This window comes from Echeneis naucrates, chromosome 3, assembly GCF_900963305.1.
Source record: "Echeneis naucrates chromosome 3, fEcheNa1.1, whole genome shotgun sequence".
NCBI lineage: Eukaryota > Metazoa > Chordata > Actinopteri > Carangiformes > Echeneidae > Echeneis > Echeneis naucrates.
The window spans coordinates 1648947-1668132 of NC_042513.1; the positions used below are offsets into that span (position 1 = coordinate 1648947).

The following is a 19186-nucleotide window of genomic DNA, read 5'->3' on the forward strand; positions in this document are numbered from 1 at the left end:
AAATGTAGATATTGAATTCAGTAACTTCTTTGAATAGGCTTTAATGACTTTAAGATGCTTCATAATAACTCCTAAAGACTTGTAAATGTAAATTCAATCAGTGGCTGATGATAATTTGTCATTTTTGACAAAGACAATCTAAAAACACAGAAAATGCATGTTAACTTTGACTTAAGAACGGGATTCAACAACCACAGATTGCTATTTCATGTGGTTGCTTAGGTTTTATAAATCTTTCGGTTTCACAAATGACTAAAAAGTCTGAGAAATGGGATTGACCCATTTAATGATATGAACATATACATTGCTCAAAATGCCAAAGCATCACATTAACTTCCCCTTCTGTTTTGTTAAGTTTTCGTGACAGCGGCCCGATCTCTTTCCATGTAGATCTCCCTCAGCTCTGCATCATCGATAACTTCAAAGGCACAAAAGCAGCTAAATTAGGCCCACCACTTTTTTCTGTCATGACTAATGAGCTCTGCCTTCATTTGTGTATTAGTCTCGCTCTGCTGTGGCTGTACCCCAGGGAATGGGCCACTGTTGTGCCTTTTCATGAACAGGTAAGCCCAAACAGATGACAAGGCAACAGAATGGAAATAGAAACAAAAGGGTTCTATCCAAGTTTGTTTCACTCCTTCACTAGAACAATTAGTAACTGCCAATGATACTTGTGTGCTAGATTAACTTGATTTGTGTAATTTTCATAACCAGAAACAGAAGCATAAGCAGTGTAACATCACAGAAACACTCAACACTCACTTTTGAAAACTGAAAGACATAATCTGAGTGACAGCTTTGGACTGTCACTCAGGGAATATTTAAATCCTTACAGTGAATGAAATATCGGACAGACTGTCACAATCATCTTCTGCAGTTTTGGGCAGCAAGAATGAAACCGATTTCTTCTATCATTAAATAATGCTCACCCAGGAATCTAAAAACACACACCATTTAAATTATGAGCTCATACACTTAGAGAGAGAGAGACAGAGAGAGGAGTGAGAAAGAGAGAGTATGATTATAGGCATTTGTCACAGGGAATAAATGGTTATTTGTCAGCACCATGTCAAAATATGATACAGAAAGTTAACATTGACTTGCCAACAAGACCAGACCTTAGCATAGCTTCTATCAGTCATTTCCAAGATTGCGTTATTATTGAACTGTCATGAGTCATTAGTTAATTGAATTCTGTCATCAATGAGCAACACAAAATTATAGGTATAACTGCATCCTAACAATGCCACCGCTGTGGCTAACGCAGGTTAATGTGTAGAAATATATCTAAATAAATAATCCTAAAAGGTTCTTTATTGTATAGTGTATACAGTGTATAGTATTTAGTGTCACAATAGTCCCTGTGCTCCCACAGCTAAAAGGAATATCCCCTTGAAAACGTAAAGTATTATACTACACGGTGCTGGCAGAAAAGTTGCTTGATCCACACAATAAACCCATTATGTACAATTAACTATACGGGACATATGGTAATGTGGAAAGTAGGAATAACCAGACTGCCTTCTGATAATGTTGTACACAGGTCAATTAAAAGTAGCACGCCTCTGAACTGAGATAAAGTACAAAGTTTGAGAGTGGTTTATATGACTCCACTGAAACACCTGGGCCAGTGCTGAGATAAAGTGATCTTTATGGCTGTACAACATAATATCAGCTTGGAAGGAACATTGGGTTCTCTGCCATTCTCTTCTACAAGACAAGATTTCTTTCACACAATGTTTGATTTTCTTATATAATACCTTAAAAAGCCGCAGAGAATTTGGTTTATTTTCCCTGATCATGCAAGAAAAATAAAGATACAGCTCAAGTGCATAGTGTGTGTTTCATGCAAACTGGATGTTTTCTTTTTATTCCCTTTAAAGAACTTTGATTCTTCCTTTGTTTCTTTGTTTTGTTTGTATGGCCCATTACAATAGAGAGGGGAATCCCATGCACCAGCCCGTCCAAAAGGTGGCAGTGTTGAGTTTTATAATGGTGCGCAAAGACTCTCCAATCTTCTTTTCAATGTCTAATTTTGGTCAATTATCCCTCTTAAAGTTACATCTCAATGTTTTCAATATGCTTTTATATAGTTATTTGTGGGACAAAACACCAAAAATGTATTTTTCTCCCAGATAAAAAGTCCTTTTGTTTATCCAACTATATTCAAAATATACAAACATCACCAAGCAAAAACACTCTAATTAAAAGGGGAATAGCTCAAATACATAAACTCTATTTTAGAACCATTCTACGTTTTCACTTTATTTCCTTCGAACCATTTGCATGTTGAGGGATCCACAGTCCGCTTCACTTCACTTCCACCGAAAACCAAAATGAAACTAAGAGGCAGCAAACGTCGCTCTCAATTAAAAAACGGAGATTAAACATTCGGGCCATAGTCGCCAAAGAGTTAAGAGGTCGAGTCCCAGTTGACAGTCAGCTGACGTCCTTTGACAGTTGAGAAAAGTTTTGTTTCTCCGGGTTACTAATATGTTAATTAGCTGTCGGAGTGTGAGACCCTATTGGCTCTCCGTCCGAGTCATTTCCATCCTGACGTCAGGCGGCTACAACCCTCTTAAACTCATCTGCTCTGTGATGCCTCGAAAAAATCGGCCCAGCAGTCAGCGGCTCGAAACGTGCGAGGCTGCGATCACTGCTCCCTTCACTCCTCGGCTTCTCTCCCTCTCTCCGCCCGCGCCATGTATCCGTGAAGAAAACACCCTTAAAGTGTTAAATGTTTGAAATACAAAACCGCCGAATTTCACATGCTGAAAAGGGACTCCGCTGCTCGTGCGCGCGGCACTCTCGTGTCTGTGCAATAGACTCTGCAAAGAAAAACTCCTCTCACACGCCTGCAAGTCCGCGGCTGCAGAAGGGACGCTGAAAATACAAAAACAACAACATTTTTTTTCTTCCAGTTTCAAGACAAACGCTTAAAATCAAGCTGGCTCACGTTCTTCCAAACCAGCCCAGTTTGACAGCTGCTCTTCACCCCATTTGGAGGACTGTCAGCAGCAAGAGGATGGCATCAGAGCTGGCAATGAGCAACTCCGACCTGCCCACCAGTCCCCTGGCCATGGAATATGTTAATGACTTCGATCTGATGAAGTTTGAAGTGAAAAAGGAGCCGGTGGAGCCCGATCGCAACATCAGCCAGTGCAGTCGCCTTATCGCCGGGGGATCCTTGTCTTCCACCCCGATGAGCACGCCTTGCAGCTCGGTGCCCCCTTCCCCAAGCTTCTCGGCACCCAGTCCGGGCTCGGGGAGCGAGCAGAAGACACACATAGAGGATTTCTACTGGATGTCCGGTTATCAACAGCAGTTGAATCCAGAGGCGCTGGGCTTCAGCCCCGAAGACGCGGTCGAGGCGCTGATTAACAGCAGTCACCAGCTCCAGTCGTTCGATGGCTACGCCAGGAGCCAGCAGTTCGCTGGCGCAGCCGGGACAGGAGGCACCATGGCCGGAGAGGAGATGGGCTCCGCCGCGGCGGTGGTATCGGCAGTCATCGCCGCGGCGGCCGCTCAGAACGGAGCGCAACACCTTCACCACCATCACCACCACAGCAGCAGCCACCAGGCGACCAGCATCCAGAACAACGGCACTTCTGGGACGAATCACCCACACATGCGCTTGGAGGAGCGGTTTTCAGACGAGCAGCTGGTGACCATGTCGGTGCGGGAGCTCAACCGGCAGCTACGGGGGGTCAGCAAGGAAGAAGTGATCAGATTGAAACAGAAGAGGAGGACCCTAAAGAACAGAGGCTACGCACAGTCCTGCCGGTTCAAGCGGGTGCAGCAGCGGCACGTCCTGGAGGGAGAGAAGACGCAACTTATGCAGCAGGTCGAGCACCTAAAGCAAGAGATCTCCAGGCTGGTCCGGGAGAGGGACGCGTACAAAGAAAAGTATGAGAAGCTCATCAGTAACGGCTTCAGAGAAAATGGATCCAGCAGTGACAACAACCCTTCATCCCCGGAGTTTTTCATGTGAGTTTCGACATTATCGCGAAAAAAGAAATATCAGATGAGTTACACAGCCCCGCTTAACAAAGTTTTGATTATGAAACTTTATTTTTCATTTGGCGCAAAGCCCAATAGACCAAGAACTTGTTTGTCGACTTTTTGATTTTTTTTTTCCATGCATTTTTTAAACAGGAGTTTTCTCAAGTCTGCGGCTGTTTTTAGATTTGTAAAGCTGTTATCCGCGTGTTTAATTTTGGAGAGGCACACTCAGAAAACTTTCACACACTTTTCCTGTCCTACGTAGCGCTATAGGCCTTTATTATGTATAGCCTGTCAGTCGAGATTTTTCGTCGTCTTTCATTAAATTCGCAATGTTTCAGTCAAATATTTTTCAAAGTTGATCCAACTTTACGCCGCAGTATACCAAATGTGCATGCAAGCGCTAAGTATACTCATTTGAAGTTCATCAACTTGCCCCTTTTTACATCATTTTACTTTGAATTCAATGTACAGACTGCTGTCAAAACTGCATCCATCGACAGTATGTTTTTTTTTTGTCTTTTTTTTTTTTGTCTTTTCTACCTTTTTTTGTCTGCCAAAGTTGGAGGATTGCGAGCCTGCCGTTTGACGCCACCTCATCTCATGCGTTTGCTTGTTGTTTTGTTGAACAGCAACAGACTGTATTCATTACAAACTATTCATTGCTTTTAAAGAGATGTGTTATTGAACTGCCCTGCATGCTGGACATGTATGGTTATTTTTTTGTTTGTTTGTTTGTTTGTTTTTTTTCTTGTTGTTGTTTGTTTTTTTTCTTTCTTATCCTTTTCGTCGGGTGACTCCAGCATGGCATTCATATTTCATTTATGGCCTCCTCACTTTTTTGGGACAGCAGCAAAAAAGTGACAGGACTCCCCCCGCCCCTCACAATCTATACAAGTGCATTTCAGCTGTGTTGAAGTGCACCACCACCGGCTGTCATTAGGCTGCACTGAATGCGCTGTGCAGTCCCGGTGAAAGTCGATCAGCGGGGATCCCGGTGCGAGGGGGAAAAAAGAAAAGACTTCACTGTGAAGGAAAGCGCCAATCCCTTCTCTGGAAGTTTAGACTGTTGCTTGAAAGCCTATATTGTTATTTAAAAGATATTCCATTGTGCATTTGTCAACATTTGAATAATTTTTAGAGCGTAATTTAAGTTCAAAGTTTTATAATCTAAGTTGAAAAAAAAAAAAAAAAAAGGTAACGTGCTACAGGTTGAAAAGTACAGATGAGCAGGATCATTGATGAGCTGAACGCTGCACTAAAGTTTTTTCTGTAATATTGATGGAGAGAAATTGGCCCGGCTCCAAAAAGAGCACCATTGTGCAGTGCATAAGCAGCGCTTTTGCAGCATGTGCTTCAAACACAAGTGTGAGGGCTCCACTGGTCTCTGCCACACGTTTCCTCAATGTATTTCAAATAAAGTATTGTTGGAAGAGATAATCTCTACAGCCGAAGTCAAGGTAATTTGCCATAGCCTGTTTTTTTTTTTTTTTTCGGAAATGTAATTCTTCAACAAATTGTCATATTTTTTGGAATAAAAATAAACAAAAAAAATCATGTAGAAGTGAAGAATGAGTCGGTATTCTCCACATTTCAAGTTTGGCATTCTGTTAAGACTTAATCGTAACATTTTGATACTTCATTATCAGTTTAGGAGGGACTGGTGTTTTGTCTTAAGCGAACTCGCGAAGCACTAACAATTATTATAATCAATAATGTCTGGACATTGTTAGGTCGTCAGGGATTGACACCCTGCATGTACAAAATGAGTACCATTCGCCGACAAATCATGAAAATATGTTTATTAATCTTTCAACTTAAATATAGAATATAAATATATATATATATATATATATATATATTTTGCTGTGCAAAATTATTTCACTCACTAACCATATGTGATGATTATGTGCTGTTTTATTTTCATTTCATACAATTAAATGATATGCAATAAATGTATGTAATTGTCTTCAATAAGTTTCTCACTTTTCTTTTCACTTGTCAAAATTTTACTTTTGTAAATGAAACAGTTGGTAGATAACAGCGTTACATTTCAGTCCTTAACTTGTTGTTTTCAGCTTTTTTTGTGTTCACTCCCGTCACTAATTTAGGAATTGGTCACCCTGAATAATTCACAAACAGGTTTTTAAAAGTCATCCATAAATTTACACTAAATAATAAAGGAGGAGAGGGGAAGAAAAATCAGGAAGCAATTCAGGTTTGAGACATTTTGATGAATGAGCTGCATGTAAAAATGAAGAGATTCACGTCCTATATTTCAGATGGTAGAGATTTAGATACAATCTAGCCAACATACGGATGTCCTCTGACACAGCTTCAAGTTTCAGATTTTTTTCTTCAAAATGTCCAAATTAAGAACCAATGAAAATCTTTTCACAGTAGCCCTCAAATATCTTAAGAAACTGAGACTTTGCCTCCACTTTTGTTTCATCATGTCAGCTCCATCCTCTCTCAGTCCCCCTTGCAATCAGATGGCTGAATATGATGGGATATTATCTTTTCATTTGCCCTTTAAAATATTTTGCCTCCATTCTCATGTGTGACGATGGTGTGGTTTAATATACCAATGTTCTATTAATTTTATTGTCAAGTGTGATTTGTGATTAATGAATGTGTGTGTGTGTGTGTGTGTGTGTATTAATCGGTGTGTGTTCTTCCTTTAATGCCAGTGTGAAAGGATGACATCTCTATGAGAACTTCCCCTGACTAGGCATGCTTATTTGCACCTCCTATATATATATATATATATATATATCCTTATATATCCTTGCTTCCTGATCTCTGTGCGTTGTGTTACCGTCTGTCTGCACCTCTGTTTTTCAGACAATGTGTGCTCGCTATCATTAGCATGTCATTGTTTGGCTTTCCCAGTTTTTTCACGACACTTTATTCTGTTTGCCAGTGGGCCTGGCTGCTGGCTTGGAGCAAGCCTGCTTTCAGTGAAAGTGGGGTGGGGGTGCAGTGAGGGCACAGTCATGACAGGCATGTGAGGGGGCGCTGGGCAAGGTGCCAATGCAAGTCAGCCTCTTCAGCGAGCAAAAGAGCCTGCGTGCCACTGTGTTCAATCCTGCGTTTAGACATCTCATTCTGACATCTTTCAACATAACGTCTTTAAAGTGCTGGTGCACGGACTGAAAGGGCCACTTTTATGAAACACAAGAGGAAAAGTTCTTCTGGAAGTTCCGGGGCAAGCAGTCAACCTGTGGGCATCTTGTTTCACTGTTCCAGGACAATTTATTTGTTGAAACAGGAAGACTGATGTGCCAAAATACACTTTGAAGTAACACTCAGGTTCACTAGGACAGACTCTGTCTGGATTTGCCAGCCTTTTCTGAAAATTACCCAGGGTTTGCGTGTGCGTGGCAGTGAGTAAAGGACACACACAAAGGGCACCTTTCATAAAAATTTACCACACTGTCACTGTGTTGACAAAGCACGGAGTGATCAGCTGCTATTCTATACTAAGAACAGCAGCCTTAGCAGTTATGAATTTCATACTTGTTAAATTTACAAAAAATCCACATCTGCACCATCTGGTAGTGATGATATGCTACATAGCTGGTCAAAAAAAGGACAGTTTTAACCCTACACAGTTTTGTGTGATTTCCTCTGAGGTGCGTGCTGTTGCTGTGGTGGCTGATTCGCCCAGAGTGAGGGAAGAAACAGAGACAATAGGCGGGCCTGGGCGGAATTAAATGATTTTGCTGATGATTAATAGTTGTGTGGGCCACTGGCTCCTGCGATGTGGAGATGATAAATCGTGAGTGCAGTTCTGTGCAGCTGTGCCAGTGTTGGGTCTTAGCATGCACACACCATGCAATTTACAACCAAGCTGCTCTCCTTCCTCAATTTATCTAATTACATCTATTTGATCTAAGCAGTAGTGCTGCAATATTTTGATATTTCACATTAACCACAACAATGTATTCAATGACTTCACAAAGAATAACTGTTTTGCTTTCCTCCCCTTTGAGGAATATGTTTCTGTACTAGCAATTTCAAAGAGAAAATAATTTTTTCTCTACTTAGAAGTAAGGCACTGCTTCTCTTCAATCTGTGCATTTGTGTGGTGGTTTTTTTTTATGTGTTGAGTGGTATGTAAAAAAATGAAAATTTGGTTTCTTTATGAGCCTTGCGAGAGTCATTAGGTTGTTTATTTGGGATTGTTTTCTTATTATGAGAGATCAGTTAAAGCTCAAATGCTCATGCACTAGAACTGAAAATACACTAACCACAGACAGAAGAAATGAAAATGCACTTGACAGCCTACACACAAATGCACAGATAAACAGTAAACGGGCCTGCTGTATTTTTCTTGCCGCATGATATTTCTTATGTTTCTCTGTATTTTGGTATTCACATGACTCAAATGCATTGATTCTCCAAGCTAAATGTTATATATATTCATGAAGACAGATGTAATTTGTTAAAGATCTTTCATTTTAAATCTGTGGCACCGGTGTGCAATGTTGATGTGAGTGATAAATCTTCCAATGAAGTGCTCATATGGAGCGTTGGTACAATGTGGACTGACAGCAAGAGATGCAACGTGATCTTCACCAAAGTAGCTGTAGAGACTTTTGAGTGTGCCAGGGGAAGAACTGCTGAGCTGTTGTTTTGTCCTTTGCGTGTGATTCTGCATCTCTTAGCCCACATCAGCTTGCGCAAGAGGTCGATTGGTGCCAATGTGGATAAAATGCGTGCTTATTCGTTCAAAAGTGCAAGTATGTGCATGTGCATCTGCGTCCCTCTTGTCATCTTTTGTAAAAAAGGATGAGCAGAGGTCAAAAGTTACAGCGCGCGAGGCTGTTCACAAAGTCATTAGAGTAATCCCAGCCCTGGGGAGCTCATGCTCATTTCCTATGTCCAGAACCCACTGAATGAGCTGTACATTCACATCCGACACAGTAAATTTAAGACCACTCAGTGCCAATTTTTTTTTTTTTTTAACCAATTTCCTGAATTTTACCGCTGTCTTCAAGATACATTTTTGCCTTTTTGATATGTCAGTATCAAGGAGTTGAGGAGTTGAAAATAATTCAAAAAAAGTGTCTAGTTATTTAATATTTTATTTTACATTCTTTGAGTCATATATATATATATATATATATATATATATATATATATGGCAGGCTAAAATACACACAAGGCGTTTATGCATGCAGCACATTTGTTACCTTGAATTGTGTAGAATGGAGCGTGCCTTTTGCTTAAGTTTGGCAGGTTCAGTTTCATGCTTTCAAACATTTTTCCCTTTTATGCCAAGCTGAACAGAAGAAGCCACTGAGATGTCGCTGAATGGAAATGGTGATGATAGAAATAATGCAACCTATTTTAAATACTCAAAGTGGTATAATGGGAATTGTCCAGTAGTGTTTGTGGCAGTTCATTTTATTTTCACACCGACATTATGTTGGGATTATATTGTGGTGTTGCAAAGACACAACAAAACAAGTCATGAGTCACACTGGGTGTGTCAAACTGGGATTTTGGTGTCAGCCAAGTTTACTCTTTAATTAAGTTGTTTTTGTTAAAGTCCACATTATAATTACAATAACTTTGTAACAGACAGGGAAATGTGTATTTATCAGGAAAAAGTTTTGCATAAAGTTTATATACTTTTTCTTAAATATTTTAACTCTCTTTTCCATCCTTTTCACAGGATTGTCATCAAAATTATTTTGCAGGGCTACCAGTGCATTGCTGAATTGTGATTGAAAACATCATAAATTCCTTCCTGGGTAAAAATTTGTTCACAGCAGTGACTGATGTTTTGATTATTTACGAGTTCAGATGTGAAAAACAGCAAAGCTCATGCAGGATATATTGAATGTGCAAAGAGTTAACACTAACAGTTGTTGGGTGTCTCAGCTCAACAAGGTGGCAGCCACACATCAGATTCAGGGACTTAAAAGTGTATATGAGAGTGTAATTGTCTGTACACAGATTTTTACTTCTTCAGAATTAAACAGATGTATTCTTATCTGAGCAGATTTAGCCTTTCCTTTAAATTCCTTTCTTTCTCTGTAACAGCGAGACACTATGTGTTTCAAATAGACATTAAGCGGATACGCATGGTGTCATTAGAGAGTTATCCTTGAAAGACTGGCTTCAGGTTATGTTGGTAATGAGGTGGTCAGGACTTGCTAGTGTAATTTTATATGTCTATAAATGGACCCAAACCAAGAGCCTGTGACTTAAATAAATGCAACTCCATTTCCCAGCTGTCCCATTGCTTAAAAGGTGACAGAAAAAAAAGTAAAAGGGATTTCTGTCTTTCAAAAATAGCACACCGTTTTCAAATTCCCAGGAAAAACAAACAAACAAAAAACCTACAAGATAGATGACAAAATCACTGTTTCACTCTAGTCGTGTCTTGCTTGCTGGAGTTTTACTAACAGGACAAGTAAATTTTCTTCACCGCCGTGTCTTTTAAAGCATGCTTTTCATTAAAAACGAAAAAGCTGCAGCAAGAGCTATTTGCATGAGAGAGAAATCCAATGACAAAGCCAAAGGATTTAGTAATTTGCAAAAGAACAAAAGCTGATATTTTGTCATTTTTGTGTTGAGAGTTGACCTACTTATTTGTGGGTTTGCCTGAGATATTTCCATACATTTCAGGTGGTGTGCACCAACATGTCTGCCAGAAGAGGCAACTTTTCTGAACACAAGCTCTTGCTTTTCCTGCACAGTTAACTTCCCTTTAAGATTTTCATCATAACCATGTGTCACCCTGATGAAAACTTATACTTTGTGATGCAGATGCAATGACATTTTTTATTCCTGCTGCAGTACTAATATCATCATGTGGCGTCACCTGTTTTTCTGCAGTTGTATATACTCTGTACAAGCTGAGTTATGTGGCATTTATTTGAAAATCCAATGATTTAAAATTTCCTTTACTGCAGTGCATGGGCAAAGTATTTCCACAATTCATTTTCCACAGCGTTTTAAAGGGGCCCTGGCTTGGCATCTGTGTGCAGAAGGCTAAGAGCAAAGTTAATGTTTTCACTTGTATAGCAATGTATACTGGGAATATGAATAACTCTATTAGGATATACCCAGAGCAAGATGTTTGTGTACTTGTATGTGTTTTGAAGAGGGTTGTTTTTTATTGGGCAGGGTGGGGGGTGGTTAAATTGTTGCTTATGAGGTAGTAGAGTAAGCAAGCATTACCATTACATCCTCTACTGTTGTATGATAAATTCCCATCCCTTTAGGGTAATTAACAACTTAATGAAATGAGCAGGAATAAAGGACACAAATTTATTTTGACTTTTCTGTGTAGCGGCACACTGTATGCTTAGATATTTTAGTTATGTCTCTTGTGGTTACAGTGTTTGATGCATGAGTTCTGCCTGTAAAATCTATTTGCATGCAAATTTTTACATTTCCCTCCGCATCAAACACTTAGTGTGATACATGTACTGTATTTCATCAGACAGACAAGGTGAGAGTGAATTTTGCTGCGAATGGATCTACTTGTTTCTTTGTGATTGTTTGTGTGTGTTTGTATGTCTGTGTGTGTGTGTGTGTGTGTGTGTGTGTGTGCGCGCGCGCATGTAGCAGAGGGTGACAATAGATGATGCACTATGTGTATTTACTTTGATATTCATTTATCCATGCTTATATATTTTGTGAAATCTCATCTGCTCCTGTAGGTCATCGAGAAAATTCCTCCATCTGTGATTTCAAGCTCCATTCCTCCATGCCCTTGGCTTCCTGAGGTAAAACACTTCTCACTTGATCTCTTTAAGCTTGTTCGTTTTACTTTTCCCTGTTATTTCAACTTCGTAACAGACTTGTGAAACAAGACAATCAAATATCAAGGTATACATATAAACACAAGCACAACAATTGTATATACAGTGTTATTATACTGATCACATTGTTTCTGTTTTCCTATTAGATAACTATAGCATGACATTTGTATTTATTATTCATTCATAATTCATAAATCAAATCAAATCAAATCAAATCAGATTTATTTGTATAGCGCCAAATCATAACAAAGTTACATCAAGGCACTTTACATATAGAGCAGGTCTAGACCAAACTCTTTATAAATTTATTTAAAGAGACCCAACAGATCCCCCGATGAGCAAGCACTTGGCAACAGTGGCAAGGAAAAACTTCCTTTAAGAGGCAGAAACCTCGAGCAGAACCAGGCTCGGGGGGGCGGCCATCTGCCTCGACCGGTTGGGTTGAGAGTGGGAAATCATCCATATCAAATAGTGAAAGGAGATACTCACCATTTATAGTATTTAAGTTTTAATAGCATACAGCATGGCAGCAAGGTGGCATAGTGGTTAGCGATGGATGGACTGGTGACCTGTCCAGGGTGTATGCCACCCTCGCCCAATTTGAGGTGGGATTGGCTCCAGCACACCCCGTGACCTGGAAACGACTAAGCAGTTGAGAGCACATTGCACAAGGCTTCCATAATACACACATTGCGTACTGTCGTGCCAATTCCTATTGATATGCTAAAAAGAACACACACTTTATTTTGACAACATCTCCTCTGATGCTAAAACCGATGCACTTTTTACACACAGACATGCGTCTATATGAAACACAACAAGAACAGAAGTTCTCAGTCATCATGGATCAACACCACAACCAACAAATTATATTGATTTATTCTAAGCAATTTGTACATTCAGATTTTGAGTGAAGAAAGCAAAGAGAGGGCAGCACGGCAGCATCGTGGTTTGCACTGTTGCCCCACAATAAGAAGGCTGTGGGTTCAGCTCCTGGCCTGGGGCCTTTCTGTGCAGAGTTTGCATGTTCTCCTCATGCCTGCATGTTTGGGTTAATTGGTGACTCTAAATTGACCGTAGGTCTGATTGTGGGTGTGAGTGGTTGTTTGTCTCTGTCTGTCGCTGTATGTCATCTGTATGGTGACATGTCCAGCATGTACCCCCTCGCCCAGTGTGAGCTGTGGTTGGCTCCAGTTCCCTCCCCTCTGAAATGGAAATGGCTAAGCAGTTGAAGATGAAAGAATGAATGAAAGCAAAGACAGAGAAACAGACTGAGAGTCTCAAACAACAGAGAGTAGAAGAATAAGTTTCTAGTTCCAACATCAATTCACACAAGGAACTTGAGCAAATGTATCATGCAAATCCAATTGTTCCTGAAGGAGTTACAGTGACTTCCACAGAAAATAGCAGTGAGACACTCGGTCATGACACAGAAGACTGAGATAAGGTTTGAGCTTGCAATCATATCTTCCCAACTTAGTGGACTAACGTGTGTATGTGGAGGTGTTTTCGTGTGTGCATGTATTAGTATCCAGTGTTCTTTACTTGATTGTATCTAAGTGGGGTTTAGGATCAGTGGCTGGCCTTTCTCCAGGTCTACTTAACTTCAGGAGGGGAAGTAGGACAAAAGCCATCAGGAAAGACAAGGACAAATCATCTTTAGATGAAGTGTTTTAAGTGCTCTGATTCCCCTCCCACGTCATCACTGTGAATTAGGTGCCCTCTGCTCACTGCTAGGGGGTGCAGAATATAAACAATGCCAAGGGAACGGATGTTAAACGAATGAAAGTGGAAAACCATGAGGGTGTCTATCTTAGCATGCCTCGTAAATCTCTGTTCACTTACTGTGCTGCTGTGTTACAGTGAAGTTATGCTCTGACAACATGCCAGGCAATCTTGGAGGGGCTGCGTGTGGTCTGGTCGATAACATAGTTAGCGGTTTCAGTGATAGCAGACATTGCAGTCACAGCCATGTCTTTGTTTTATGCAAATCCATGCATATGAGGAGAGGGTAGGGGGTGGGGTGATGAGCAGTCTGGCCACGTAGCTCCAGGAGGACAGGCTGAGTGATGGAGATGGAGAGACAGGTCTCTGTGTCCTTGCCTGGGGAAAAAGTGTCCTGACTCCAGCCTGGACTGCCTAGCCACCACCAGGACACAATGTTACTGTTTCATTCCTTCGCCAAAGCAAAAAGGAAAAATATTCTTTCAAGCACAAATGTATTTATGCTGTGAGATGTAGAGTTTGTGAGAAGATAAAGAGCAGTTTATGTTATGTGTGTGTCCACCGTGAAAGCAGGCGCACCTCTGGGCTTTGCCATGCAAAGACACACTGGAGTTGGAGCCCAGCGGTGAACCAAGGCACCCTCAATATGCTGACAAAGATGAAACACCAGGTGCATGCCGATATACCGAAATTGTGTAAAACAAGCTGAGACAGAGAGGAGTTTTTGGGACTCAGGACTGTATGATTGAGTGTGTGTACATATGTGCCTGTGAACTCACAAGCAAAATTTAACTCATGGAAGATGCCACCTACTATGTGACTATGGCACCAACGGGTGGTTTGTGTGAAAACTGCTGCAACAGAGTCACCCACACACCACAACCAGTCACGGTGATCCAGTTCCCGTCTTAGGGAGTGTATTTTTCTCCCTTGTAACTGTAATTTATCTGTACAGTAAACTGCATGTTTTCAAAATAGTTTTGCCCAATCGTTCTTTCTCACACACATCTCTGAGTTTAATGCTAACGGTAACGCTTGGTCGGAAGCTCCTCTATCACACAGAGATCTATTTCTGGGTGCCAGGATGTTTGTCTCAGTGGTTGAGGGCAGATGAAATCGATCCGGATTGACCTGTCATGTGGAGGAGAAAATGAATGAGATAGAGGAGAGGAGCAGAGGCCACAAAGAGAAGGAGGGGGCAGTACAGAAGTATAAAAACAACCTCCTGCTTCATGCAGGTCAAAAGTCGAGGGATGATTTATTCAAGACTGGGTGTTAACCCACCTTCCCTTTCCCCCCTCTCTGCTCCACCTGCCTCTTGGAAAGGACTGAGAAACTGGACACTGCTCAGGAGGAGCTGACTATATTTAGCACTGGTTGCCAAAGACACCATGGGCTAACTTTAAAGTTAAAAATATAGATATCGATGTACAGTGAGATGGGCACAGTTTGTGTCACTTCACAGGCAGGCATCAGCTACAAGTTTCTCAGCTGGAACCAACTCAGGTTGAGGACAGAGTGCAAAGCGACTTCTAGCTTTCAGTCTGTGCTTTTTTCTTTTTTATTTTACCCAACTACAAAAATCTATGTAGCTTTATTCATTGAGACATCCTACATTTATCCCATAGGATTGTGCAAATGTGTTGAGCATAAACGCAAAAAGGAAAAGCAGAAAAAAACAAAAAGATTTATAGTTGCGTTTGTATGTGAAGTGGTGCTAGATTTAGCCCAGTGTGTTTGGGCAGAAGTCCACTTAGCTCATAATTCTCCCGTAGCAGAGTTCTCAGCGTGGCACACCTCCCTCGCTCTGGATGAGAGGCTCAGCAGTAAGTGCTTAGTCAGCCCAGCTCTGAGTGTGAGATACTGTTGGGTCTATGGTGGACTGGGAGGCGGAGCAACAAGGGACCAAGTCATCACAAGGGCAAAGGCTTTTGGAGAGGGCACGCTCATCATCACCCATCAGTGAAAAGAAAATGGGGGTGGTGGGGTACAAATGCTGGGGACAGTCTACAAGAGCTCAACAGCTCTGTACTGTCTTTTTTAGTCTTCATTGAGTTATTCTGTTTCTAGAGCTGACAGTTCGCACAATGAAAAGACTAAATGCAGAGGCCTAACAACATAGTCGTTGTGAATGTAGTCGTGAATGAAATCTAAAGCAATATGTAAAGTCTAACAAAACATTAATCAATGATTAGCATAGACTTTAAAACATATAACATTTAACTGTCTCTCCTTTTTATTTATAATCCAAAATCCAACTTGTTTTCTATCTCGACTCCTCTTTTTAGAGAGAAGCAGCTCCTCCTCCTGTCATACTGCTATTCTCCAAATGTTTCTCCTCACCAACATTCTTAACTTCTTCCCCCTCTCCTCTATCCCCAGCGTCACTTTTCCTCCTCTCCCTCCCTCCCTCTGCCTCACACTGCTCCAGCTTTTCTCTCCCTCTCCCTCTTCGCCCCCTCTTCAAACGTCACTTTCCTCTCCGCCACCTCCTCCACTCCTATTCTCCCCCTCGTTAGCTTGATGAATGGCTTTACTGCGGGGAAAGTGCTGATTTTCATCCCTCTGTCTGATTTCTGCTGGCTGTTATTAATTTCAAACACTCAGAGAAAAGCAAGTGAGTCAATAAATAAGGAAATGAACACACTTCATCCTGCCATACAGCAAATCTCACAGTCATTCACCCTGGATGCAGGTCCTCTGTGGAGGCAGGGTCTGCATTTGTACTGATAGAGTTCAGCTCCACTCTTGAATCTTTGTCAAAGCAAGAGCAAAAATCGTGCAGCACCACTGCATCGTATTATATTTTTCTAGATTATTTTCAGTATTTTGCTGCACTCAGACAAACAGGACTAGAGGGAGACAGAACGCCACAAACTACATATTGTTCAGTAGCTCTGAGGAGACCTGCAGCGTCCTCTCCCTTCTTTCATCTTTCATATTTTATATTTAAGAACATGAACGCGTTTAAGAAAGGTATTCAAAGTGTGACAGTGGGAAGAGGGCTGGAGAAGATGCAGGCTGAAAGCAAGGCAACAACAAGCAGCAGCTTCAAAGAGTTATTGGGACATGTTAAACTATGCTGTCCGCACAGTGTGGCTGGCACTTAATGTCTAAGTGCGCATTACTTCCATTGCAAGCCATTCAAATCATGAAGTAATGCAATTCTCTCTTATTTTTATTTTTCTTTACTTTTGCTGTTTTACAGGAGAAGTTTTTATTCCCAGAAGTTATTTTTCCATTTTATGTTTTTAGCTGATATGAATTAGGTTGTGCCTAGAATCAAATAGGATCATCATAAAGCATGCACAAGCACAGAAATTAAAGCCTGAGTTGCACACACAGACTGTTTACAAAGTGCTAATCCAAACAGTCTGGAGTGTCCTATTAATACATATGTGAGACACATGCACATGCCACAAGACTCATGTTTCCCTTGGCTCTGAGAATTAATACAATATTTGGTATCATATTATTAAACATGCAGATTTTTATTAGGGCCAAAAACTTCTTAATTTGCTGCTGTTTTCTTGACAGCTTACATATTATTTGCTTCCTGGGACTGTCCTGCTGAATTTACGTGTAGCGCAAACGTGTTACTGTGAAACAGTTATGGTCAGAGAATTTAATATGGGTGATTTGTATATATTGGATAAAATCTTGTTCCTCACGCTCAAAGGACTGCTTTTTGACCATTACGCTTGAAAATGACTGCAACTTCCGTTTATCAGTAATAACTTTGTACAGAAAGTGTTTGTGGCCCAACTTCGCTACTGCATTGCACTTAAGTTCAATTTCACTGTTGTTTGACAAGTTGTGCACGCACACACACACACACACACACACACACACACACAAATGAATAGAGAGGAGGCGAGGGAAGAGCAGAGGAGGACATGAGCCTGTATTAGTAGTAGCTTCATGGGCAGTGGGGTAGTGGAGCCTGTATGTCTGCTTCATGGCTCTGTGAGCACAGACACAACTATTGTGTTTACAAGGCTGAGTTGCTCTTAATGTTAAATTATTGGGGTGGGGGCATGTTAAAGGAGGAGGAGCAGAGGAAAGGGTGGGGGGGAAGTAAATATTTGTTCCCCACTCTCATAGTTCTGGTTAACCAGGTTGAAGAATGCTTTTTGCCCTCTGTAATTACACCCGTGGAGAGCACATGGTCTCAAAGATCTGCCGTAAGAGGACGTTCTATAGACAACATGTGATACTGAGGCTGGAGGTGTGGAGGCTGAGGAGCAACAAACTCCTGAAGGTCACCAGTGTACCAAAGCGAGGCATGCTCAGTTAATGGCCATGTGTCGTGAAGTTATTCTCTGAAGTGTAACACAGGCACGCCACACTAGACCAAGCTCCGAACTCCAGTGGATGATTTTTTTTCCCTTTTGAAGGGTGTCAGACCCCTGGGAAAGAATGTTGTGGCAGAGACAAAAACAGAAATAAAGAGAGAACCAAAGGTCTGCTTAGCTCATGCTTTCTCTGAAGTAAATAAAGTGTCTCTTCTCCCCCACACAGAGCTGAGCAACCTCTCAATTGAACATACTCAACATCTTCACTGCTCCACAAGGCTCTTAGTTTGTTTCTTCGTTTTCTTCTCAGAGACCTGGCCATTAAAGGAGAGCGATGAGTTCACAGCTGATAGTCTCTGGTTGGGAGGAGCAGAGAGCAGTGTAGGATGACATTATCGGAAGTGGCTGCATATAGATGCTTAAACACACACACACACACACACACACACACACACAGAGAGAGAAATAATACTATGGTACACTTTTCTCAGTAGAAACTTGTCTTCTTGGATTACATTAATGACCCCTGACAAACCATAATAAGACACATGCATCTCTATGGATACAAACTGTGACCAAAAGAATGACTCTTGTTAACGAAAAATGAAACATTATTAGTTTTCAGTCGTGTCCATAAACCAATAGGTCAAAAAAAAAAAAAAAAAAAAAAGTAAGGGTACAAGCAAATGCATTTTCAATAGACAACCCAGTGTGCCACAACTGCCATTAGTGGGAGGGATGAGAAAGGAGTTTGATGGAGAGAGACAAAGCTTTCTCTCCATCCCTGTGGCTGAAGTGGAATAGCTGTGGTGACTGGTTTTGACAGCTGAGGGAGCGAGGGAGCAAGAGGGGAGTATCACTCCAAAATCTCCAGGAAGAAGAGAGGAGGGAGGAGTAACTTCGGATGAAGTGCCTGCTCTGTGCGCACACTCAGGCTGGCGTTTTTGTTGTCTTTTGCACTTTTGTGCGCTCACACCGAGTAAGTGTCTACCTCTCAGACACACACACACACACACACACACACTCTCTGGGTAATAGATATTTATTGTAGGGATTCTTTACTAACTCTCTAGTCACTATATTATCATAATGATTCAGTCAATAGGTATTAATACTGGCTCCTTGGCCAGATCCCCAGGGTCAAGATTAGACATACGTCAAACCCACGTCATACCACAATTGGATGTGCACAAGACAAACACGCGCACTTTCATTACTTTCCTCAGTCTCTTGATAGTACCACTAATAGACCTCTCTCCCAGTGACACACTGCTGTTGCAACATTCACCTGCTATTGCTTTAATGAGATGTCTGTGCCGCTTTGTGTGTGTGTGGGTGGGTGGGTGTGCATGCGTACGCGTGTGTGCCTGAGAAAGAAAG

At 41.2% G+C, this 19186-nt stretch overlaps 1 protein-coding gene across 2 annotated transcripts in view; it reads left to right on the plus strand.

The window, feature by feature from the left end:
* The first annotated feature begins 2621 nt into the window (after nucleotides 1-2621).
* Nucleotides 2622-19186, plus strand: part of mafa (MAF bZIP transcription factor a) — a 66819-nt gene continuing 50254 nt past the window's right edge. For both annotated transcript variants that reach the window (XR_003840592.1, XM_029498362.1), the window contains exons 1-2: nucleotides 2622-3987; nucleotides 11685-11750. Coding sequence is in view for 1 of the 2 variants with exons in the window: in XM_029498362.1 (XP_029354222.1) it covers nucleotides 3026-3987; nucleotides 11685-11712 (990 nt within the window). In the remaining variant the exon portion in view is untranslated. The remainder of the gene's footprint in view (nucleotides 3988-11684; nucleotides 11751-19186) is intronic.